This window comes from Octopus bimaculoides, chromosome 10 (genome assembly GCF_046866305.1).
Source record: "Octopus bimaculoides isolate indiv1 chromosome 10, ASM4686630v1, whole genome shotgun sequence".
Lineage (NCBI taxonomy): Eukaryota > Metazoa > Mollusca > Cephalopoda > Octopoda > Octopodidae > Octopus > Octopus bimaculoides.
This window is the reverse complement of record NC_142937.1, coordinates 79,885,273-79,911,293: the sequence shown is the minus strand read 5'-3', so window position 1 is coordinate 79,911,293 and position 26,021 is coordinate 79,885,273. Positions and strand designations below refer to the sequence as shown.

At 37.0% G+C, this 26,021-nt stretch overlaps 2 protein-coding genes across 2 annotated transcripts in view; one reads left to right on the top strand and one right to left on the bottom strand.

Moving 5' to 3' along the window:
- The window catches only part of LOC106869534 (uncharacterized), a 34,447-nt gene extending 30,917 nt beyond the window's left edge, over positions 1 to 3,530 (top strand). The window contains exons 5-6 of the mRNA XM_014915308.3: positions 613 to 751; positions 2,520 to 3,530. Of these exons, the coding sequence (XP_014770794.2) occupies positions 613 to 751; positions 2,520 to 2,706 (326 nt within the window). The 3' untranslated portion in view covers positions 2,707 to 3,530. The remainder of the gene's footprint in view (positions 1 to 612; positions 752 to 2,519) is intronic.
- A 2,451-nt stretch (positions 3,531 to 5,981) lies between these two features.
- The window catches only part of LOC106869531 (succinyl-CoA:glutarate CoA-transferase), a 41,377-nt gene continuing 21,337 nt past the window's right edge, over positions 5,982 to 26,021 (bottom strand). The window contains exons 5-14 of the mRNA XM_089358847.1: positions 25,879 to 25,929; positions 25,428 to 25,548; positions 22,468 to 22,559; positions 19,270 to 19,413; positions 15,208 to 15,303; positions 13,559 to 13,630; positions 11,906 to 12,003; positions 10,574 to 10,676; positions 9,308 to 9,371; positions 5,982 to 6,565 (exon numbers count right to left, since the gene is read on the bottom strand). Of these exons, the coding sequence (XP_089214973.1) occupies positions 6,387 to 6,565; positions 9,308 to 9,371; positions 10,574 to 10,676; positions 11,906 to 12,003; positions 13,559 to 13,630; positions 15,208 to 15,303; positions 19,270 to 19,413; positions 22,468 to 22,559; positions 25,428 to 25,548; positions 25,879 to 25,929 (1,020 nt within the window). The 3' untranslated portion in view covers positions 5,982 to 6,386. The remainder of the gene's footprint in view (positions 6,566 to 9,307; positions 9,372 to 10,573; positions 10,677 to 11,905; positions 12,004 to 13,558; positions 13,631 to 15,207; positions 15,304 to 19,269; positions 19,414 to 22,467; positions 22,560 to 25,427; positions 25,549 to 25,878; positions 25,930 to 26,021) is intronic.

Below are 26,021 nucleotides of genomic sequence, written 5' to 3'. Positions count from 1 at the left end.
CTCACGATATGTGTGTGTGTGTGTAAACACACACACACGATAATAACAAGCTGATAGATTGAGTATTCAACACCGTGTAGTTGGAGAAGCAATTCTTTTTAATAGAATCTATGTTAACTTTCTAGAACCTTAGGTTTCACGTTGAAAAAAATCAACAATTTTCAACTAGGCTTAAAATCACCGCCGTTATAGTTTATGAAAGTGTCATTCGTGATTTTAATATTCGTTGAAAATTGTTGATTTCACCAGCGTGAACCCTTGATTTCTAGAAATTTAGTGGGGAGAGAGGGGAGAGAGAGAGGGGGAAAGAGAGAGAGAGAGAGAAAGAGAGAGAGAGAGAGAGATGAATGGATGGGGAATGAGTTTACAACAATGTTTGTTTATTTTATTTTTAGTCATTTTCCCATATTGGTCGAGCTCCGGCATATCATCATCATCATCATCATCATCATCATGCGGACCGAAAGGTCGATAATCATTGTAAAAATGATATCCATCGTCCTCATCGCAATTATCATCATCATCATCATTGCAATCGTACTGATCGTTGCGATTACATTGATCATAAATCAAAACGTATAACTTACAATTTTTCTTGATATATCATCTCAGAACTAGGAATATGGGTGCGTCCCCGGAAAGGAAGGGCTCTGCTATGGAACAACATGAACAAAAGGGGCCAATGTGAGTCTTTATCACAACATTTGGCTGATCCTGTCAAAACTGGGAATAAATATATTCTCCAAAGATGGTAAGTATGAGAAGGTCACAGCTTCATTTTTGGATTTAGATGTCGTAGAAGTGTTAATTGCTCGAAGTTCTATTATAGCTGTAACTTGACTGTGTACTGCAAAATAAATTACATAAATGGTAGCAATAACATTGTGTAACACGATTTTTCTCTTTGTGTAGCAATTGTTATTTCCCATTTGCTCAAGCCTAGAAAATATGAAAAATGACTAATATTTCCTTCAAACTTCGCTTTTGTTATATTTATTCAAACCCCCAAAGAATCCCTCTCAACACATGGCTATGATGCTCCCCAACTACTCATGATCAGAGGTGCACATATTGTCAGCCACTAAGGGACATGCTCAACTGGTTATGGTCAAACAACTGACAAACAAATCTGTGGTATTGAGCAGAATATTTGCTATAACGATATTTCTGCTTCAGCAACTCAATGCTGAATTTGTCTGAAATGTAATGGAGAATAGGTCAGTTTCAAAACATTGATGTCCAGGTGACAAAAGCAAAGTTTGAAGGGAACAGTAGTCAGTTCTTTTGATTTCTAGATAGAAACAAATAGGAAGTAAAACTTACTGACCAAAGAAAGAAAAAAATTGTTACAGTGTAATAGCTCCAGTTGTAAATATGAATGATAACATTGTTTAATAAATATATTCGTCGTAAATCTATGTTGACTGGTGTCTGATTATGAACCGTAAAGTTGGAGTAATTTATCAGATTTTAGCTCAAGTGTTCAGACATTAGGGCTAAGAGACGGAGAAGAAACCAGATTTTATCTCCAGCAGAAATAACAGGAAAAAAGAGCTTGTTTTTCTGTTTTCTATAAAAGATCAGTCGTCAGTCCAACACTTTTTCATTCTATTGAAAGCCATAAATAGCAAGTTTCCAGACATATTCTTGCTGTTGCAGACACGGAAACTAAAGCCTCATCGATATTAGCTAGTCTTCGATCCTTCAACAGTAATGACACACAATCACTCATCTAACCACCTGAAAACTCATATCTCAAGCATACACACACACACAATGCATGCATATATATATATATATATATATATATATATATATATATATATATAAAATAGTTGTATACTGCCAACTTAACGTGACAGTCCCAATAAGGGAATACACTACTGCTGTTTAGCCCTAGGAAGCCAGACCGCTTCCTATTAGGCCTTGACACACTTTCTGTGCCCTTATCCATACAAAGGGGAGACAAACTCCTCCAACCAGCCCAGCCTGCATTCAGGGACATATATATATATATATATATATATATATATATATATATATATATATATATATATTGTGCGTGCGTGCGCGTGCGTGCGTGTGCGTGCGTGCGTGTGTGTGTCTGTGTGTGTGTGCATAAGTACATTTCAGATGCCTAATTTCTTCAGAACATTAATACCAATTTTGGCTTGAAATCCTCCTGAATATTTCTAAGATGCATATGATTAAATTATTCACATTGTGTGTTTAACAATTGCAGGTAAAACTCATTTGAAGTACATCTGGGATCTAATTTAGATTCTCTTCGCGTTACTTACACCTGTGGAGCCACTTAGATCTATCGCAGAACTCATGTTTTGATCATTCCTTCATAGATATACCTCAGAACTTATCCTCTCTTTCTTTTCTCGCCATTCATTAGTAGACAGCAGTAATTAAGTAATTAAGTAATTAAGAAAACTCAAGCCACGTGATCTCCCTGTCATGTGACGTGTATCTAAACATCGTTTCTTAATTCTTTATTCCTTTGAATGTAGGTATTACTACGAGAGTTTCTACTCATTGGGGAAACGACCTCCCAAGCCACATCTACCAATCCGTGACGAGGATCAACCCCGAGTGACTTGTGACGAGTCTGAGAGCGGAAGTTGTCATTGGTATGATGACTGGAATTATGATCACCTTCTGCAGTATCGATCTATCGGTAAAAGATTACTCATTTAACAGCAACAAAGATGACGATCATCCTTAATGTTGGTACAGGGCAGCTAAAAAATGGAGAGAGAAAGAGGGAAGGGGAGAGAGATGGGGAAGGGGGAGGGAGAAGGAGAGAGACAATTCAATCGATTTTAATTTATTGATATTTTATTTTATGAACACCGAGTGATTGGAGAGTAAAATTGACTTCACAACGATTCGAACTTGAAACTAAAGGGACGGAACTAAATACTACAAAGTATTTAGTTCGGTTTCTTGTACCATTTCTGGCAACCACCAAACTACTACTACTACTACTACTATTACATCAGGTTTTTTTTTGTGTTTACTTCAGTCACACTGTATCCCACTCCCCAAAACACACACTTTACAACATGCATACATCCATCCATCCATAGATACATACATACATACATACATACATACATACATACATACATACATGCACGCATGCATGATCTGGATAAGCTAGGGTCCTCAGAAAAAGAAATCAACTAACTCACACATTACAAATACAATCTGTAAGTGGAACAATAAAAATATGCAAGACTTTTCTCAAGTTTAAAATGTGACATTATTCTTATTACCTTCTTTCCAACGATGGAGCTTTGCATTTTTGTTAGAAACCAGCTCCTTTCTCAGAGGAAAATTTTGACACCAATTAATAAATATTAAAGTTTAATTTTCGTGTTTTTTGAATGGCTAATCTATGTCTTCCAGACTGGAATTGTTTTAGTTCCAAACGCACGGTCTCAGATCAATTCATTTGCCAGACATCTTCATAATTATTAAAGAAAACAAGAAATAAATAGATAAAACATTTCCATTCCGGGATTATCTTTGGTATTACTCTTTTAATCAAAGAAACAACAATTGTTTTTCTAATTACCAAGAATGTAAATTTGTTTTAGTTTAATTAAATCATTTATACCAGCTTTTACTTTCATTGATAAGCAGTCACCCGGTGAAATTAGTAAACTTTCACTAGTTCCGTTCGCAAGATGTTTCAAGAAACAGCAGTCACGGTTCAATTGATGGAACTGCGGCGAGTATTAAGTTTATCATTGTCTGACGTTGTTTTTACGTCAAATTATTGCTTACAATCAATATTTAAAACCTTTTCTATTTATCTTGATGTCATGGCCGTTAACGGTCATGACTTTAAGTTGTGAGGCAACCTAATGTCAAGAATACCATTAGGCCTCATTAATGGAATCAATTTATTTTGCCAAGTTTCTCGCTAACTCCTGTGAAACACGAGACATCATCAAGGTATGTGGTCAATATAAATATTCTTTTATCTCATATTTCTTTCTTATACTTTTATATCCATTTAAAAGTGAAAGAGATCGCTTTTGCATTTCTTCGCTTAAACGAAATTTATTCGTTCTAGTTTGTTTATTTAAACAGGTGAATAGAGTTAAGAAACTCGTCCTAAAACACAGTATGGTTACTAACTAAACGAAATATTTGTTTTATTTTATATAATTATCCAAACAGAGTTAAGAATTTCATCCAAGAATATATGACTATTGGCTAAACGAAACATTTTATTTTGTTTAATTATACAAGTAGAGTTAAGAAACATGCCCAAGAACACAATGTGACTGCTTCTAGCCAACTAATGAATGCATCATCACATCTCTACGATCATCAGCAAATAATTGCAGGCAGCACCGCACTACTACAACCTTTAACACAACCACCACCACCTCACTGACAAATTCGTTGTTAGGTTGCTCAGTGATTTATGAGACATCAATGCAACGGAACACCAGTTCTGTGATAGGAAGACGCAACTGTTCGTTCCTTCATGGCTATTGCAACTCTTAAAACATAAAATAGCTGCCTGAAAACATTCAGCGAAAATATTTTAGTGAAGAAAAGTGTCGCCGTAATGAAAACACTTCGTCTACAAATATGGTTTGGAATCTGTTTATTTTTGATTGGAAACATTGAATTGAGGTTGTGTGAAGGAGAGTAAATATCTGAAGATTTAATTTGAAATGTAAACAACAAAAATAATAGATGTCGTGGGGTGGATCTGGTGTGAAGGAGAAAATATTTAAACCAACGTCTGTTATGAAGATTCAAACCAACTCTTAAAGAAATTCCACTTGGCTGTTGATTTTAAAGATTGTCACTATTTTCATAGAAAATTTTATTTGAAAACCTTGGAATTAATAACATGTTCGATGTTATTATCCAAATATTTCTGTGTGTGTGTGTTCCAAAGATATTTTATGCTTCAAACATAAAAATGAGTCTATTTCTCTGGAATTGTGCGTTTGTTTTTATCAAAGTTAAATTCCTTGTTAAAGATCCACTGGAATTCTATGGCATTCTACCCTGTGAGTGTGACTCCTCCAAAGTGTTCGTGTAGAGTGTAAAACTGGTTTTATGGTTTCTTTCAGAGAATCGAGAAAAGTCCTAGGCAGCCTCTGGGAGATCAAATTATAGAATCAAGAAACCAAATCTTGTGATCAATAATCAACAAATTTGCTGATTTCATTTATTGAATAATGTTTTTGTTTTTTTAAGATATAGAATGAGATAGACATCTCATAGAACAAATGTTTGTGTGTTGACGTGATGATGTGAGAAGTTCATATCCATACTGTGTTGTTGAGTCTTTTACTGGTTCCAACCAAGTTAAAGCCCAGCCATCCATTTTGTTGAGTTACCTTTTAACATAAACACAGCATTTTACATTGACTCACACACACACACACACACACACACACACACACACACACACACACACACACACACACACACACACACACACACACACACACATATCTACAGATGTAACTCTTTTTCACCTAAGCAATCTGAAATGAAGTAACTTACCCAAGGTTACATACACCATCATCCTACAATCATGAGTCAAAAACCTAACCCCTACAGTATGCACTTTCATTGAAGTATGGTAAGCAATTTAAATGTGTGGCACCTTGGTGCCAGTGTCTCTAGCCCCAGGCTGACCAATGCTTTGCGATGATGATGATGATGATGTACCAACACACACAAATGCATTCTGTTTCTTCAGTTACTGATGAGACATTGTAGCAGACAAGAAGTCAAAAATTATAATTATATTCTTGATACATTTTGATTTCATTTTCTTTGTCTTTCATCTTTCTAAAATTAATAAAATAATTACCAGAAATAAACCAGAAATAAACTAGAATTGATTCAAAATTTTGAAGTTTTCTCTTGAAAAACTTCTACAAATCAATCTTTAAATGACAAAATAGAAAAATAAAGAAATAAACACGTTTTATAACATTGTTTCTTTCTGATCTACAAAAGTTGCTTTTAATAATGGAAAGAAAGTTGAAGAATAAACAACAGAAATTGAGGCAAAAATCAAAGAAAACGTCAGATTTTGTTAAAGCTGCAATATTTAGGTAAGAAATTGGAATCATATTATGGTAAATATATAAATCTTATTTACAAACCCCAAATGATCTGGGATTATCGAAAGATCTAAGCAAAGGGGCTAGATCTATATCTGTAGACGACAAGGTTACAAGAATGGATGATATCACAGTTCTATATTCAAAGATGTCAATCAATACCTCTCCACGCAGGTAAAACAAGATTCTAAACCTTGTTAACCAGCTCTACCCCCACCTACCAACCACCCCCATACAACCTGTATTTAGCTTAATCTCTAAATGTTAATTATTATCTGACAATGTAGCACATTCCACAATCCCTTTGGATAATAAACTCTTGATATCTTCATGGCTTAAATCTAAAATATCTTTCAGGATTTCTCTTGTATGTTGTCCTAGAAGAGGGGGTGCTGTCGGCGGGTCAACCTGGTTTTCTTCACAATTGTACTCCACTGCTGGAGCTGCAACAAAAACAAAAACATGTTAAGTATTTTCACCAAATTTACCTTTGAATAACATTTGTGTGTCTAAAAGTAAGGTCAGTGGTTGTGTGAGGGGGAATTAAAAATATGAAAGGGATTGTTGTATAGCGTCAGGATTAACCTGATCAAAGATGCTCCTATCATGACTGTCCCAATGATTGCTCCTTCTCTTCACACAGACAGAAGATGCTCCAGCTGGCAATAATTATTGATTCTCAACAAAGCTCAGGAGCAGCTCATAATGGAGCATTTCTTTCACATTTGGAACAGTGCTGCTGCTGCTGCTGCTGCTGCAGACATCCCAGATTACTTTCAGAAAAGGGGTCACCTAATTAACTGACATGATTCCACTCACAGACCTTGCCCACAAACATGCTGTGTCTCCTCTCTCTCCCTTTTCTACCACTACTATAATGGTCTCTGCTCATGAAAACCATCTGGCACTGTGCCACCTCCACTCACACATCCCATCTCACTTGGCTATCTTCCTGCTATCACCCTTATTATGGTGAATGCTCATGGCCCAGCGGCTACCGTGTTACACTCGCAATTACAAGAGCATGCTTTCAATTCCTACGACCAGCTATGCATTGTGCTCTTGAGCAAAACACTTCATTTCACTTTGTCCCAGTCCACTCAGCAGTAAATGGGTCACACCTTGTGATGGATTTTGGTGTACAAGGGTGAGATGAGGACTCAGGAGTGCAGCTGTTGCAAACCCACATTTTGGGATTCAGGGATCAAAAGGGTTAAGAGTACAACTTGTACTTGGAATCCCCATTTAACTAACATTGGTTGTTCAACTATGTTGAAGTATCCACCACCATCCACCTCATGGCCCCACATCCAGTCCTTCCTTCCCAGAATATCATCCCTCAAGAATTATCTCCCCCACCCCCACTCCTGATGTTGACAAAAAAAACTTCAAAAGGGACATTAATGTGTTTTTTTCTTTTTTGATGGAGAGCCCTGCTCCTTCCTCTTGACCTCCTCAGTAGATTGCTCTAGAGTAATCTGAAGGAGATTTGGTTGCTATTTTTAGTAGGTTTATTGGTGTCCCATGGGAGGAAGAAGGGACAAATGCTTTGTAAGGAACCACTCAAAGAAAAGAGAAACGTTTGTCTTCTTTAAATGATTTTGTGGAATTTGCCAAAGAAGCGATTTGATAGACAGACACATGTGGAGGGTCTTCCTTATCCTAAAATAATATTTTACACTGAAAACATGTTGAAATGGAAGTAATTAAGGTGTACATGAAGACATTTATAAATAAATAAAGGTAAATATGAATTAGTTGCAATAAATAGTTTGGTAGAAAGAAAACAATTTAAGAGAGAAGGTAGAAGTACTTCTGACTCAAAGACTTTTGGGTTAATGAAATGAAGCCAAGGAAACCATTCACACAAGACAAAAAAAACTCACAGACTTTTGATTGATTTTATGAGGTTTCCTTGTTTTGAGTTTGATTTATTGTTTTATTTAAGATATTGAATAAATCATGGTTATTTCTCGTATGGTTTTATATAAACTGCACTATCATTGTATATCATTGTATTTACTATGTTATAATTATATAAACTGTTCTATTGTTATATACACTGTGATGAGTATATGCAAGTAATATATTTGTCAATTAATCAAATAATTAATCTAGCTGTTATTTATAGAATTTATATAAAATATGACATTTTCTCATTGCAACTTTTTCTGTGATTTCACATCCATTCCTCACTGCAATATAGAGTCACTGCTGACTGGTTTGATAAGGGAACAATCAACAGCCCCTTGCTATGTTCTTCACTGCACCTCAATGTCAAAATGTACCAAAGACAGATGTAACTCAGAATTTCAGAGAATCGGTCAACCTAGTTTTCAGATCGCTCAATCACATCAGATTCTATTCTTCTTTTGGCAACTTGATGGCAGTTTTTTGGCCAAATCACAGTCCAAGACAATATTCTAAACTGTAGCATTAGTTCTTCCAGGAGTGTGGCACTAACCATTCCTTCATCTTTGACACTCTAATATTTATTTAAACATTTGTGGCCAGCAGACATTATAGTAGAAGTTAAATTTAAAGCTAATCTCCCTCTTCAATTCCCTGTCTCATATTCTGATTATCAAATACTCATCATTTCTCTTTCTCTTTCCAATCCCTCTGCCACTGTCTGTCCTCAGTGGATCGACTAACCATTTCCTAATCAATTCAACTCCTCTCACAACATCAAATAATATCTCTTTAACATTAATCCAGATAACTAATCCTAGATTAGATAGCTCTACATTGACTCCTCTTCTATCCTTCATTTCTAATTCACCCAACACAGCTAAACAAATGCAATCCTCTGAGGAGCAAAATCTTCTCACATCAATCATAACCAAGGATTATTGTCTCAAATCCTCAATGTCAGGCAAAAACCACAACCTAACACATTGCAATAAAATCTTCCATTAATTGTCAATATTACAATCAGAAAAAGAAAAGGATTCCTTCATATATACCCCAACCTAACACACATACCTTAGGATATAATGTAGCCTAACATTCATACTTTTGTATATAACGGTCTAACTGTCATACCTTTCCAAAGAGAATTAGTTTTGTGTAATAAAAATCAAATGAAAATGAAAACACAAACGCATCTTTCTAGAAGCTTATCAGCTTTCATCATAATGGCCCCTATATGGGAAATAAAGTGAAGAACTGAGTCAGTTCCTTACCAGGCAAACGAACTTTCCCAATAGTTGGATGGTCAATTTCCTGAATTAATCCACAAGCCTTCACCTTTGAAATAAGAAGAGAAACAACAGAATCCAGATTTTACTAGAATAGTTCAGTTAGTGACACCATTTCAATATATTTTGGTAAGTTCAAGAGTCATGGATGAATTGGTATTGGATAACAATATACAACAATAAATCAGAACACTGCTACAAAACTAGTCTATGAGTAAATCTCTCTCTAACTTTCTCTTTCCCTCTCTCTCTATCTATCTATCTATCTATCTATCTCTATATTTACCTATCTTCTTTCTTTCATTTACTTCACAGATATATAATTTTTTTTAATAAGTGCATATTAGTCCATAAAACCAGCTTCTTCTCCAGATCCTGGATCTCCAATTCTTTCTCAATAGATCACAAGGAAATTAAAGCTGCCATACACCTACTCATGATACTGCAGTCATATAATTTACCGATTCTATCGCCTGGCACTGCAGACATCCAAACATTACTTGAAGAAGGATGCAATGCTCCCTTTGATGTTTCTATTGAGGTCTATGACCCCAGGCAGTCTAACAGGTTATTTCCATGTATAAATATACTGGGACACAACTGATTGTAGGTACCAATAACAACAAATATTTCTTAAGTGATGGGCATGTATGGTTTTAAAAGTCATTTCCTGCTTCAGGTTAAACCTGTTTCTACTTTTTATAAAAACATCTGTCTTTGTTTTCCCTAAACCATTCAGCAAATACTACAAATGTCTTCTATTCCAAAACCCTTTATCTGCAACAACCATGTGTCCAAGACAAAGAAAGGGTTTTTTTTGTGATTTTTCAAACAGCTATAAATAACAGCTAAATCTCCCTCAAATCACACCCTTACAAAGAGAAGAGATGATAAATGTATCCATACTAATGTAATCCTAGATACTTTATACTTAAAACAAAGATGGAATGATCACATTTGGAATGTCTTTGTCCTTCACAGTCAGGACTGACCTCTGGCTCAACCATAATTATTTCTACTACCATGTGTCCCATATGTTTATCAGGTTTTTCAATACAAACTATGCTTAAATACTGCCCTACATGCAACACATATTATTTTATATCATACTTCAGTCAAAATTCCAATTAATTCTACGCACCTCACTCTATATCTTGTCATTCATATTCCAAGGGTGCTACCCTCCCCCTGCTCAAGATATGGGCAATGTCCCTGCCTTATTCCACAGATACAAATTACTAAAATACTCACCTGCTGGTCATTAAACACTTGCTTCAGATTATTTATTGGACCATAAGAAAAATTACATCCTTCCATCTTCTCCAACCAAAAATCAGTTGTTTTCTCACCAAAACTGTTCAATGAAATGAAACAAACAAGAATTACAAGAAAATTTCCCCTTTTTTATTTAAAACATAAATTCCTTCTCTTTCCAGATTTTTATTCACTTTATAATTGTAATCGTATTTTATTATTTATAACTATATATATATTGTATATCATACATAATAAATTTATAACAGCAACGGAAAGAAACAGCGACATGAACTGAAAGGGAAGAAGTGACGCCAAGAGTGGAAGACGGGAAACAAACGAGAAAGTGGGGTAAATACAATTGGAATTTTGTAATGTATGTCAAAGATGTAAACACAGAGAAAATGATATCCAAACTGAAATCAGTTATAAGGGTGAAGTTAGCCAAGGAGATGTACGGGGAAAATGTGAAAGCAATTTTGATTGACAAGGAAAAGTATGGTAGGTTGAAAGAAAAATGTAATGTTGAACCACCAGGATTTGTGGTGGAGTTTAATGAACTACCACCAGTAGTTGAACTAAGAGAAGTAGAGCCATATATAAGGTAGTTCACTGAAAGCTGTAATTTACAATGTGACATGTAGAGACATGTATGATTATACCTGTACAAGTTCCATTTCCTGCAATAATTGGAAGTGAGTCAGAGGAAATCTTTAATGAAAACCCCTCGTATAATCCTAAATAAGAAATACCCAAGAAAAAAGAACAGGTCATGCTGGAACACTTTCAGTCTTAGATCTGCTCAGCCAAGGCTGACTTAAGACTAAATAACAACAACAATGGCCTGAGAAGCTGGAATTTTAGGTTCCAGTTATGTCCTTACTAACACAGCCATTAATCATCTTGACACTGCATAGGTGATGACGACGGGTGTTCCAGTTGATCCAATCAATGGAACAGCCTACTTGTAAAATTAATGGGCAAATGGTTGAGCGCTCCACAGACACATGCATACCCTGAATGTAGTTCTCAGGGAGATTCAGCATGACACAGAATGTGACAAGACTGGCCCCTTGTGAATTACAGGTACAACTCTTTTTGCCAGCTGAAAGGACAGGAGCAATAAAGTGAAATGAAGTGTCTTGCTCAAGGCCACAACACAGCACCAGGAATCGAATGCATTGTGTGTGGAATAGCCTAACCACTAAGCCACGTACCTTCACCATTAATCATCTGGGTAAGCATAAAAAGATGAATTTCAATGATGAGAGAAGTTGAACAAAGAATTTGCCAAAATAGTCTTCAATGAAAGGAATCAAAGTTACTCACATTCCTGAAAGTCTTTTGATAAGAACATCTCGATTAAGGACTCTTTTCTGGTTGCTTTTGAATCTGTCATCTTGGGCCAGATCTTCAGCTTGTAGAACCTGGCAGGGAAAGAATAACAGATTCGTACTCCTTGAAAAATGTCTCATAGAAAGACAGACAGGTGTATATTTGCGTGTATTATTAGGTAAATATGTAAATATGTAAACATATAAGGTGGTATCAAAAAGGTGCTCGGACTAGCTGTGTTTAATAAAAAAAGTAACTTATTTACTTAAGTTTTAACCCCGTCTCCTTTGAAATAGTCAAATTGCACACCAATACCCCAGTCCCAACGTTCCTTCCACTTTTGGAATCTGGCCTAGAAGTCGTTTTCCATAAGCGAGTCGAGAACCTTCTACAATTTGTTGTTGATCTTGACAATGGTGTTCAAACAGCAACCTTTGAGCTCCATTTTCATCTTGGTGGGGAAGAGATGGAAGTCTGCAGATACAAAATCTGGCTAATAGGACCATGTTGTCTTTGGTGAGAAATTCGTAAGCATCCTGAAGAATCCAATTCTTTGCACTCTACAGATCTGTTTGCTTTCACCAAATGTCCTCCTTCAAATGCTTCAAAATGTCAGTGATTGTCTTCCATCGATTCTCATGCATAAGCTGATGAATTTTCTCCACATTTCTGGGGCTCATCCCCCCATAACTCACCCTACAGATCACACATTCCTCTTCTCACTATCATTCTTCCTTGCTCCACCCCACCACTTTGTAAAGGGGATGGCAGAGTAAGTAGAGATAAGGGGTCAGGAAGTCCCCTTATTCAAGTCCAGAACATGACTAACACTTTAGTTCTGCTGCCATGAAAAATATCTCCAGTACATTCTGTGAAGTACAAGAAAGTGAAAACTGTTTAGACATGTTGAGGACCTGACATAAAACCTCGCCCAGTCCAGAAAGTGTTTGCTGTTAGGAAGGGTATCCAGCTGTAAAAAACGAAGGGGAAAAAGTAAACCATGAGCTAGGCGCAGTCTTTCAGGTCCATCTAGTTGTGCAATAAACCTGAATGTGTGTGTGTATACATGTATAGACACACACACACACACGCACACACACACACACACACGCACGCACGCACACACACACACACACACACACACATGCTTGGATGTAAAAAAGGAGAAAATGTTCCAAAAGTGAGTTGAAGAATTGCTTGAAGCTGCTTCGTTTACTTCATTATTACTTTTTTTTTTTACCATTTCTTTAATTTTTTTTTTTACTATTCTGATCCTTCAGGCAATTCTAACTTATTATATGCGCATTTCCCCACTCCCCCATTTTGTGAACCAATCTTCCACACTCCCGCCCACCCCCACTCTAACAATAAAACTGCTAAAATAACGAAGAGCCAGCAGTAATGTCCTCCTCTTTTACAAGAGTTGATGTTGTTCCGTTTCAAAACTGATCTTCAGTCGTCTGGTTCTCCAGCCAGATATTGGTCAAGGTAAAGTTTACCTGTAAAGGATCTTATTGAGGAGAAGTCACGTGCACACACACACACACACACACTCACTCTCTCTCTCTCTCTCTCTCCCACTCACACACACTCTCACACCCACCCACACATGTGCACAAAGACATAGCTATCAAAGCCATCCCTTACCTTACACAGGACCTTAAACTGATTGTCATTGTTAGCCCCGACCAGTAAATAACCATCAGATGTTGAAAATGCCTGAAATGGAGAGAGAAAGATTCAGATATTAATAGAGAGAAACTAAAGAGAGACTAAGTGGTGAGGGTCATATCTGGAGTCAGATGTATAATGAAATAACAACTATAGAAACAGAAAACTGAATTTTTCTCTGTTAATTACACAGAGTAACAACATTTTTATTCATTTATTTTGTCTTCAGTCAATAAGTATTATTTCCTCTTTGCTTCTATCTAGAAACCAAAGGAAATGACTGCTATTCCCTTCAAACTTTGCTTTTGTCACCTGGACATCAATGTTTTGAAACTGACCTATTTTCCATTACATTTCACACAGATTCAGCATTGAGTTGCTGAAGCAGAAATATCGTTATAGCAAATATTCTGCTCAATACCACAGATTTGTTTGTCAGTTGTTTGACTTTATCCACTTGAGTATATGTCCCTTAGTGGTTGACAATATGTGCATCTCTGATCAGGAGCAGGAGTAGTAAGAGAGCAACATAGTCAAGTACTGAGAGGGATCCTTTGGGATTTCAATAAATATCATAACAAAGGCAAAATTTGAAGGAAATATCAGCCATTTTTCATATTTTCAAAGGATAAGTAAACAGGAAATAACAGTTTCTACCCAAGGACAAAAATCGTGTTACACAGTGTTATTGGTGTTGTTGCTTTATTTTGGCCAAATGATTAAGGAATTTACTTCCCAATCATAGGGTTCTAGATTCAATCCCTGACAAGGCATCTGAGATGAGGGTCCATTACCAGAGTTTCAGGCCAAGCCAAAACTTGTAAAAGAAATTGGGATAATGGAAACTATGAGGAAGCCCCCTGTGATATTCAAAAAGCCCGGCCTTGTCACTGTATCATGCTGGTTCTCTTTGGGAATTACTTTAAAGGCACACATGTCTGTGGAGCACTCAGCCACATTGCATATTAATTGAAAGAGAAATTGATTTGGTCGATCAACCAATACTCATCGTCAGACAATTGTGTCCTCTAAGAAAGGATGAAAGGGGGTTGGCGACAAAGATATGTTGTGTAGCAGACCTCCAACCCATGCCAGCAGGAAAAACTAGATATTAAAACACTGAACATATATGCTTGTGTGTGTGTGTGTGTGTGTGTGTGTGTGTGTCTATAGTGAGAAATACACACAAATGCATAGACCTACAGGCAAATATGTAATTCATACTTCTTGATAAATAAAGATTCATGCCTTGCCCACAATTTCAGTTTCTCCCCACAAACATGCAACCCATGATTTTGGTTTCAAATTTTTAGCACAAGGCCAACAATTTTGGGGCAGTGGGTAAGTCAATTACATCAACCCCAGTGTTCAAATGGTACTTATTTTATCGACCCTGAAAGGATGAAAGTCAACCTTGGTCAAATTTGAACTCAGAGCATAAAGACAGACAAAATGCCACAAAACATTCCCCCCCATCCTGGGCCGATGATTCTGTCAGCTCACTGCCCTTATGTAGCACATAATATTACAAACATAAATGATTCTCTATTTTAGTTAATTGTTTGTTTTTTTCCACACTAACCCTCATTAAGTACATTTAGACAATTTTGGAGAAGTTTACTTACTTGATAAGGTACAATACTCTGATGAGCTGTCCCATATCGGGTGGCGTCTAGGTCAGCATTCAGATAGTTGGAAGCAAGGTTGACTAGTGAGGCCACCTGGAGGCAGACACAGTAAAAAGTGAGCAGAATTTGAATAGTGTAGTAGTGGTGGTTTTGATAGCAAAGTCAATGAGATAGTACAAGAAGTTATCATCTCCAACAAGTTTTACTGCTACGAGGACAAAGAAGATGTTCTAGAAAGAAGCAACAACAGTGATGGACGAAATTTTGGAAGGAACAGAATTAGTTAGAGCAGAACTAATTAAGAAAGGGATTAGTTTTGTTGACACACAGTTCAGGTTTGTAACCTGGTGATACCACAGATGTCTGTTGCAAGGGAAGAAATTACAGAAGTTATAATCAAAGAGTGAGCCATTATACAGGGTGTCCACAAGGTCTGGGTACATGGAGTAAATAAAATCATAACATAAACAATTAGATATAAGAAATATTAATTTCTTAAAGTATGTGTTAATCCTGTGGACACCCTGTAGTTAGCATTTGATGAGCTGAGGAAGGCCTTTGACAAGGTGCCATGCTCTGTAACCTGGTGGTTACTAAGACAACTAAAAAGTAGACGAGTGGTTTTTGCAAGCAGTACGCAAACCACAGACAGGTGAGATTCAGGAAGAAGAAGAAGAAGAAGAAGAAGAAGTAGTAGTAGTAGTAGTAGTAGTAGTAGTAGTAGTAGTAGTAGTAGTAGTAGTAGTAGTAGTATGAAGGCATGCACTGTAACAGAGTGATATACTGCATCCACCATTCGTTGGTGATTCCCTACTCTTGGCCGATGACACCTTTGTACTCTTCAGGCAACAACCCTCCAACTCATGGGGGGGGGGGTCTGTTTTGGACAGTCATTGCAGGTGAGGCCTTTACAAGGTTGCAGTACAAATCCTACAACCTCTTTTAGTCACATTTTATGACACACAAAGGGAACATTGGGTCCATTCTTTGACATGCTAATCCTCACACATCACAGACTTAGCAAGGAGTTCAAAAAACAATTTAGTATTCCAGTAGATGTCTATGAGGACTTGGTACTTAGTTCCTTCCTGTTTATTGTAGTCCTTCAGGTCATAGCAAAGAATTTAAGATTGGCTCTCCATAGGAACTTCAGTGACCAAGTTCTCAGCTGAATTTGTTGAAGAAGAAAAGAAATTTCAAACATGAAAGCAAGAATCAAATAGTCAAACGTTTTAGCAGAAAACAAGACAGGACCTTCCTGCTTTCTAGGAAGTGGCCATGTTTAATATCTAGAAAAGGAGCAAATGAGAATTGTTGCATGATGTCAAGATTAAGGCTGTAAAAGACATGCAGCAGGATCAGAAATAAGGTTAACAGAGGAGAAGAATTTCATGTCTAGCAGATACGCAAGTCGAAGAGTAGATGTACAGTGTAGCAAATATAGAGAAGTAGTCCAGTGGAGACACAGAAGTAGTCAAAGACATGAATCCTTTTGAATACTCAAGAAGATCCTTAGAAGTAGTTGACAGCTTTTGTTATCTTGGTTACATAATTAGAAGTAGAGATGGTTGCTTTGGTTACATAATTAGCAATGGAGATGGGTGTTCTGAAAACAGAGTAGCCAGATAAGAACAAGGAAGAAAGGGTTGAGGGAACTAGTACTTCTACCGACAACAAAGGGATTCTTTGTGTCTTTGAGAGAAAGACAAGATGTGTGATACTTGTGTATGGAATGTAATACTGCAGGGTAACAAAGCTTAAGCCTTAAATAACAAGAATGCATGAAGTGAAGAAAGAAATGAAGAATGCATGCTTGATTGGAGGCAGAATGCTATGCACAGGAATGGAGTTGAGGCCAGAAATGAGCTGAGAGAAAAGCCAGGCATACAAGGAATCAGCCATAATATGCAAGAGGAGAGAATGTGATGGATATTAAGGATGAGAGACTGTTTAAGAAGAACTGATTCAAATGGAAGAATCAGAAGAATCAGAAGACAAAGAGATTGACCTTAAGATGTTGGACCTCTCACAAAGGAGATGGCAAGGGACCACATTAAGCTTTGAGATGTTGGAGAAGATTCGATTAATCCAAGATCCATGCAAGCATGGAGAAACAGAAAGGCAATGACAGTGATGACGACATGGTGGTGGTGGTGGTTGACGGGGGTGGTGGTCGTCGTCTCAATATGAATGGTAACTTCTCTTGTATTATTCATGGTTGTTGCAATCATTTAAGAAAAAAAAAAAACATGAAAAAATTCACTGAATTAAAATATCAATATTTATAGATACAGATATATTTATACACACACACACACACACACATATGTATGGCATGGATATACATGTGTGTGTGTGTGTGCAGGCAAATAAACAAACAAAAGGAAAAGACACTGAACACATCATTTAGTAGGAGTTAAATATATTATTTAGAACTGCTTGACTCGGTCCCATGCAGCTAAATCTGTCAAACCAGTTTCTCAATTCCTTCACCTTCATCAGCTCTTCAACATTGATTCAGATTTTGAATCCCAAAGAGAGAAAATGCAATAATTCTTTCTGAATTGAGTGTACCCCTGACCAGTTGTGGAGCCTGCACTCCACCGGGTCCCAAACATTGACCATCCACTGCTCTCCTACTTTCTCCTACTTTCGTTGTCAGTGCCACTGGACTGGCTCCCATGCAGGTAGCACGTAAAAAACACCTTTTGAGCGTGGTCATTGCGAGAACCACCTGACTGGCCCTTGTGCCGGTGGCACATAAAAGCACCCACTACACTCTCAGAGTGGAAAGGCATCCAACTGTAGAAACTTTGCCAGATCAGATTGGAGCCTGGTGCAGCCTCCTGGCTCACTAGTCCTCAGTGAAACCATCCAACCCATGCCAGCATGGAAAGCGGACCTTAAACAATGATGATGATGATGATTTAAAGCATATTACTACATATGCCAGGTCAACTTTTCCCCCGACACTTCAACACTTCAGACCATTCCATCACTCTTCAGTATATGGCATTGCTACACACCATGGATTTACATTTCTAAATGGAATGGAGGGGAGAACATTTCATATTCAAATTTGGCACCATGTCACCAACAGATCTAAACGAACATTTATCCTTCTACTCTTACACCTCCTCCTCTTAGTTTTATAAATCCTTTCTCATCCTTCAGCTCTCCTCTTTTTCCTTCATCTTTTTCCTTCCCTTCACTCTTCACTCTCAACTTTCTCTTCCTCATTCTATTTCTCTTCTCTTCTACTTCTTTCACACTGTTTCTCTCTGTATGAACCTCCTGTGCTCTTCAGTTCCTCCAATTACGGCCAATTTTTGCAAACAAAGACAATGTAAAACTCTGATGTCTCTCTTTAACTTTGACCTCTCATCATACATTTCTTTTTTTTCCATTATTAAGGGCTCTCTTTCAGTTTTCTGGTGGTAAGACAACCCCAATAGTTCTAGTGCTATAGAAAGCATACATTATCCCAAGTTAAGGGGTTGGTTTTATGAAGGGCTTCAAGATGTAGAAACCATTCCAAAAATGAAACATTGGAAAAAGATGTGGTTCTCTAACTTACTGAAACCTACAGAACTGTCCCATCCTTGCCAGCAGGGAAAACTGACATGAAAATTATGATGGTGACAGACATACATGGGGAGAGAGAGAGAGAGAGAGAGAGAGAGAGAAAGATTTCATTATGAAGCCTACCAAAGTCCAACCTGTAAAAATATTGCCAGGCAACACCGCCAACACCAATTACTCTGAGTATAATACTGTATTTATCACTCAATAACTGATATGCCATACTTCACACACACACACACACACACACACACACACACATGCTTGATATTTTACACTCTCCACAACAGTCCCACATTTCCACACCAACCAGTCTGTCACACAAAGATCAAGCCTTCACAATATGCCTGATACAGCACAACAAAGACAGAGAGAGAGAGAGAGAGAGAGAGAGAGAGAGAGAGTGAGTGAGTGAGAGAGCAAAAGAAGGAGGAAGGAAGGAAGGAAGAAAAGTCAAGGAAATGTTAAAGTTGTTACCTGGGTGGAGAGTAAGTTGCAATCAATAAATTGTCCTACTCCTGTTTTCTGTCGGGTGAGAAGAGCAGCTAAAATGGCACCATGCGCATAGAGTCCAGTTGCTAAATCTGTCATAGCCACACCAACTTTACAGGGTTCACCATCCTTTATTATGAAAGACAAAATATTTTCAATGTTGATTTATTTATTTACAAATTCGTTAATTAATGCCAAGAGGTGCAGGGGTGGCTAAGGGTAAGAAGTTTTCTTCTCAACCACATGGTTCTGGGTTCAGTCCCACTGTGTAGTAACTTGGGCAAGTGTCTACTATAGCCTCGGGCTAACCAAAGCCTTGTGAGTGGATTTCAAAGATGGAAACTGAAAGAAGCCTGTCTTGTATATATATATATATATATATATATATATATCTGTGTGGGTATTTGTCCCCCCTACCACCATTTAACAACCATGTTGAAGTGTTTACTTAGCAGTTTGGCAAAAGAGACTGATATGACAGGCACTAGACTGAAAAACAAAAAAAAGGTACTGGGGTTAATTCATTCAACTAAAAATTCCTCAAGGAGGTGCCCCAGCATGGACACACTCTAATGACCGAAACAAGTAAAAGATAAAAGTTATCAATGAGTTGTGGAATCTATTTTAGAAGACAAAAGATGGTTCCATTAAAGCCAAAAAATGGTGAATAGCATGAGAGGAGAGGCAGTGGCTAAATGAAGCCATAAATTGTCATTTCCAGTTGTAACAATTTCACATCAGAAAGAACGGTGCCTCTGTGGTGGTTTGACCTGCTAGGAATAGCAGCCAAATTTCTTTCAAATTGTACCACACCATCTGTTGGATAAAGTGATTCTGGGTTCTCTACTTATAAAACAGACAGGATGGTCATGGATGGGACACCTCACTACTGCATTCGGGATGATCTAGATCCCCAACTTACATCACTTCTGCTTTTGAATTGTTGCTATTTAGCCCCAGGTCAACCTAATCCAGCAGGCCGATGATCAAAGACAGTTTCATAATGATCTTCCATCTTTGAGGGCTGATATTTCTAAAACTACATCATTATCAAATGCGTCCTTCAATTTTTAAGACAGTAAGTTGTAATTTGAAAGAGATTTACTTGTTATTCTCAGCAAGTCAAGTGGAGCATAGAGACTCACCTTAAGGGAGTTGATGTTGACCCCAGTTCTACCCTGATTGTGTAGACTTGTAATGAAAGGTGTCACAACTGTAACCATCTCAACTTTTTGTTAAAACAATAGAGTATATTTAATGGAGTTTGGCTGATATTTCTAGCAAATCAACTTACCATACAGAGGGCTCCCTCACTGACTGAAATATCCTTGGGTAGAACACGAATGTGACACAGGAGTTATCCTTTATCCTCCATTCATTAATCTACCCTGGACCTAATCATGTTTTTGTAAATAAAGTATGGCTGTTTGTGACTGAAGAACAGCAAATATGAACAGGGGAGACATCAGGCAATTAACAGGACATAATTGGTTCTTCTGCAAAACAGCAGCCATCTTTATTGCTTCTGACATTGTCTTTGGTTGGAATGAGGGTGTAAAGCTCAGAAAAGACTCTCTGAATATACATAAATAGCTGCAGAAGTGGAGCAGAAGAGTTCCTGGCAAGAAATTGTTATAGAGGACCCAATGTCGCAAAGCAATATCTCTTCTCGGTCACTCTTTGACCTCTTGTTTTACTGGACAACCAACATGCGGTGCACAACAACAACAACAACAACAACAACAATACATAGAACACTTTTTTTTTCCTTCATTCAGTGTCTTTGGCAGAATACTTTCAGCTGTTGACTGAGAAAACAGCTGCCTTTGGCAAACTGGTTTGCCATCATCAGGAATCAGTAAATGGAAGAAAGAGCATCCATCAATTCTTATTTAGAGAAAAAAAAATGGCTGATTACAAAACAGAAACAGGAAAACATTTTTATTTGAAAGTCTTCATCTGAGGAGAAACATTAACAAAAATACCTCCATCCTGATCTCTCTCTCCCTTTCTCTCTCCCTCACTTTCTCTCTCCCTTTTTCTCTCCCTCTCTCTCTGTAGTCTTTCACTCTTTTACTTGTTTCAGTCATTGGACTGCGGCCATGCTGGGGCATCACCGCCAAGGGTTTTAGTCTCACAAATCAACCGCAGTGCTTTGTCTAAGCCTGGTACTTATTCTATTGGTCTCTTTTACCAAACAGGCCAAAACCAGTTGTCAAGCAGTGAGGTGGGGGGAAGGGAATACAAAGGTGCACAGAGAGAAAAGAGAGAAAGAGAGAAAAGAGAGAAAGAGAGAAAAGAGAGAAAGAGAGAAAAGAGAGAAAGAGAGAAAAGAGAGAAAGAGAGAAAAGAGAGAAAGAGAGAAAAGAGAGAAAGAGAGGTACATACATACATATATCAAGTGTGTGTGTATCTGTTGAGGTCATTCATGTATGAATTTATTTCATGAATAACAGAAAATTACTTTTGTCTTAATGAAAGTATTTGGAAAAGCAACAAAAATTTGTGTGTGTGCATGTGTGTGTGTGTGTGTGTGTGCACATCTGTGTGTGTGTGTGTGTGTGTGCACATCTGTGTGTGTATGTGTGTGCATGTGTGTGTATGTGTGTGTGTGTTGACACCATTTAGAATTTTCTCCATTTCATAAATGACAAAAAATTTCTTTCCTGTAAAGCTGTATGAAGCAATAAATTCATTGTTTTGGGAGTTCCAGTAACCAAAAGTTTATTGAAACTATTTCAGGCTAAGGGCCTCGTGTTTAAGGGAATATATTACAACACTATGCTGCTGTTTCACTAAAATTATAGAAATCCCAAACAAACAGAGTTTTAATTTTAGTATTAGAAATGTATTTCCTTTGTTTTTGTGAGATGGAGTTTATTATAACGAATCCTTATCATCAGGACTGGCAGAGGAGTTCAAATACTGCTGAAGTCAACTTTACTTTTCAGTACCAGTCAAATACTGGGGTAAATGTAATTGATTTGCACCTCCCCTCAAAATTTTTGGCTTTGTGCCAAAATTAGGAAGAATTATCATTGTTGTTGTTACTGCCATGGATTCAATAGAGATACAAAAGAACAATGTCCTTTCCTGCACTTGTAAGACTCTTTGGAAAAATAAAATCAGTGTTAATGAAACATTAATTGTAGCATGGAGGATTATAAAAAGATTTTATCTCACCTTTGGTCCCGTGGCATTTATTAAACCACCAATTCCAGCCACGATAATATCATAACCAGGTCGCTTGGCATATGGACCAGATTGACCATAACCTGAAGACAGAGAAACTGAAAGATAATACGAGAAAGCCAGTCTCCAGAAAGAGCAATAAGTGACTGGTTGATGTCAGGTGAATGGTCAGTAACTGGCCATTGGCTACTAAACAGGTGGACAGATAAATTGACAGATATACAGGTGGATAGATAACCCAAAGACAAAGCAGAAAGATAGGCCTATATATACATATATATATAAATATATATATATATATAAATATATATATATATATATATATATATATATATATATATATATATATATATATATATATATCATCATCATCATCATCATAATCAATTCATTTTGCAAGATTCCTGATGTGAAATCCTGTGTTGAAACAGATATTCTTGTATTTCAAGATGGTCATTTCTTTTTATAGATTTTTTCTTGACTCATTTATTACTGTTCTTATTTCATTATTTTAACTCATGTCCATGGTCCAGAAATCTTTTGTCACACATCTGTGACCTCTTCAGCAATACTTTCCATTTTTATGTGTGTTCTTGCTCCACTTACTCCATTCTGTTGTTCTAAGATATGTATCCTTATGTGCGCATGCGTTTGTGTCTCCTTCTTTGTGTGTGTCTGTGTTTGTGTGCATGTGCGCGTGCACGCATGTGTATATGTATGTGTGTGTATGTTTGTGTGTATGTCATAGATTTTAGCAGCAGTGTGGCTTTCCTCCCAGCCCCATCCTCTCACCCCATTGTGCTGCTGCTGTCCTTTGAAAGTTGAATCTCTTTCAAATAATTTTTAATTTAATTAATTAATTTTCTGAGGGTCTGAATTGAAACAGCTGTAAGGGATGTTTGTCAATATTTTAATTAATAAACAATAACTTATTAATTATCTCGCTATTCTCTCATTTTATTATTATTATTATATTAGGTCGTCAAGTATGAAATTTGTAGAAAAGAAAAAAAGTTTGCTAATGTTTTATAAATACAAGGAATAGTTTTATTCATCAAAGTATGCACCAATATTGTCAATACACTTTTACCATTTTAGCAGTAGCTTGTCCAGCCCAGAACTGTAAAAGCCTGGCAATCTAGGGGTCATTAAAATTCTGGAAGGCCTGTTTTACAGCATCATCGGAATTTAATTTTTTTTTTTCCTATCAAACAGTTATCAAAATTCTGGAAGAAGTGGTAGTCCGTGGGGGCAAGATCAGGTGAGTATGGTGAATGATGGAGAACTTCCAACTCCAACTCCTGCAGTTTCTCCAATGTCATTTTTGCAATGTGTGGTTTGGTGTTGTCGTGCAATAAAATAGGAGTGGATCTGTTGACTAATCTAGGCTGTTTCTTTCTAAGTTTCTGCATCATTTGGTCCAGTTGGTTGTAGTATACTGCGGCCGTGATTGATGAGCCAGGTTTAATGAAGTCATAATGGATCACACTTGCGCCAGACCACCAAACACACACCATCAGCTTCTTTTGATGAATTTTGCCTTTTGGACTGTGTTTTGGTTGCTCGTCTTTGTCCAACCATTGTGCTAAACGTTTACGGTTGTTGAAATTGATCCATTTCTCATCACATGTTACAATTCGATTAAAAAATGATTAACTTTTGTGACGAGAAAGTAGCATAATGCAGACTTCCAAACATTGCTGTTTCTGATTTTCACTTTACCGATTTGAACTCAGTGAATCAATATTATTTGCTTGCTAACACCAAACAACAACGATAATTCAAGGACACTTTGAGATGGATCTGACTCGACAGTGCCTTTCAGTTCGTCATTATCCACCTTTGTTTCTGGTCGACCATGCTGCTCATTTGTGAGGTCAAAGTTACTAGAACGAAATTTTGCAAACCAATTTGATACTGTCTCCTGTGTAATAACATTAGAATGAAATATTCGATTAATATTCTGAGCTGCCTGTGATGCTGTATTTCCAAGAGAGAACTCATATTTCAAAACTGTACGAATTTCCGACTTATCCATCTCTAAACAAAAATAGCAAAAAATGATACATAAATACTTTATAAAGTGCAAAATGAGTTAGAAAGTTAGAATAAAGAAATAGATGTGTCAGCTTTCTAACAAAAAATAATGGCACAAAATGAGCAGCTGTCAAAGTTTACCATATACCTTACTACAAATTTAATATTTGATGACCTAATGTTTATATATATATATATATATATATGTATACACTATAGCAACATCAGTTTACAAAGAACCCAGACTTAAAGTTATAACAGACGAAGATGGAGAGAGAGGACACTCTTAGCCAGGTGTGAATATCTGAGACTCTGTTGGATCAGTCAGAAAACTTATCTCTAATGAATCAATGCCCAAAAATGGTGCTTCTCAAAGCGAGCAGTATGGTGCCCTAGGGTAGACAGAGGGATTTTATATGGGTACTGAGGACAAAGGGAGCAGTGGAGTGATGATAGGGGTATCTGTATAGTTTCTTTTAATGATGACAAAGTTATTTTACTGAAGTCTTCATTATTTTAAAAATTAAATGAAGCAGAAGTAGGTTATTCAACAGAAGTAGGTTATTTCAACAGAAGTAGGATAACAGAAGGGTTGAGGTATTGTTTTACTGTTGGTCTGAATAACTGAGACCACAACTGGTCCTCAAAATACTTTAGCTATTAAGAAACAGTTGACCGAATGAGTGGGAATTATGAAAGAACCAACGAGATATTTGGTCAGTGAGAACTACATCTGTAAACACATAGAAAATGATAATCTTCATAATAATATCTGAAGATACAAGATTAAGTTTGGTCACCAAGAAAGCTCACAAAGAAAGCTGTTACTACTGAACAGAATATAGAGGAAAGGTTATCTACTGAAATATTTAAAACTAAAAGATGATATGGTGGGGGTCATTAAGAAAGCTTACCTGTAATGGAACAATATATCAGGTGTGGGGCAATCTTAGCCATTTCTGAATAACCAAGACCCATTTCAGTTAGTTTCCCGGGCAAGTAATTCTCTACCAACACATCACTGGTCTGGGCAAGCTGGTGGAAAATAGAAGACTGTCTGATTGTCTTCAGATATAATTTCTTAGAAAAAAACATGAAGACTTATATACATTAAAGGAAATGAGAGGGACCAAACTTATGATCAAGGTTTTCCTAAAGTCCTTTGTGATGTGTGTGTGTGTGTGTGTGTGTGTGAGAGAGAAAGAGAGAGAGAGAGAGAGAGAGAGAGAGAAAGAGAGAGAGAGAGATGAAGCAATGTACTCCTTTCTAAGGTTTGGTAAGACAACGGAAGTCCCATGAATTTTACATAATTTTACATCCTAAATAAGGACAAAGGAAAAAGGAAGTCCAATAACAACCACCTACCTTTCTGATTAAATCTTTGCCTTCAGGTGTCTTTATATCAACAGCAATACTCTGCCAAGAAAAACCATTTATGTAAACTTCAAAACACCACTGTCAATACACACAGTTGCGGGAGGGGGGGGGGCTAAAAATGTGTAGGTATG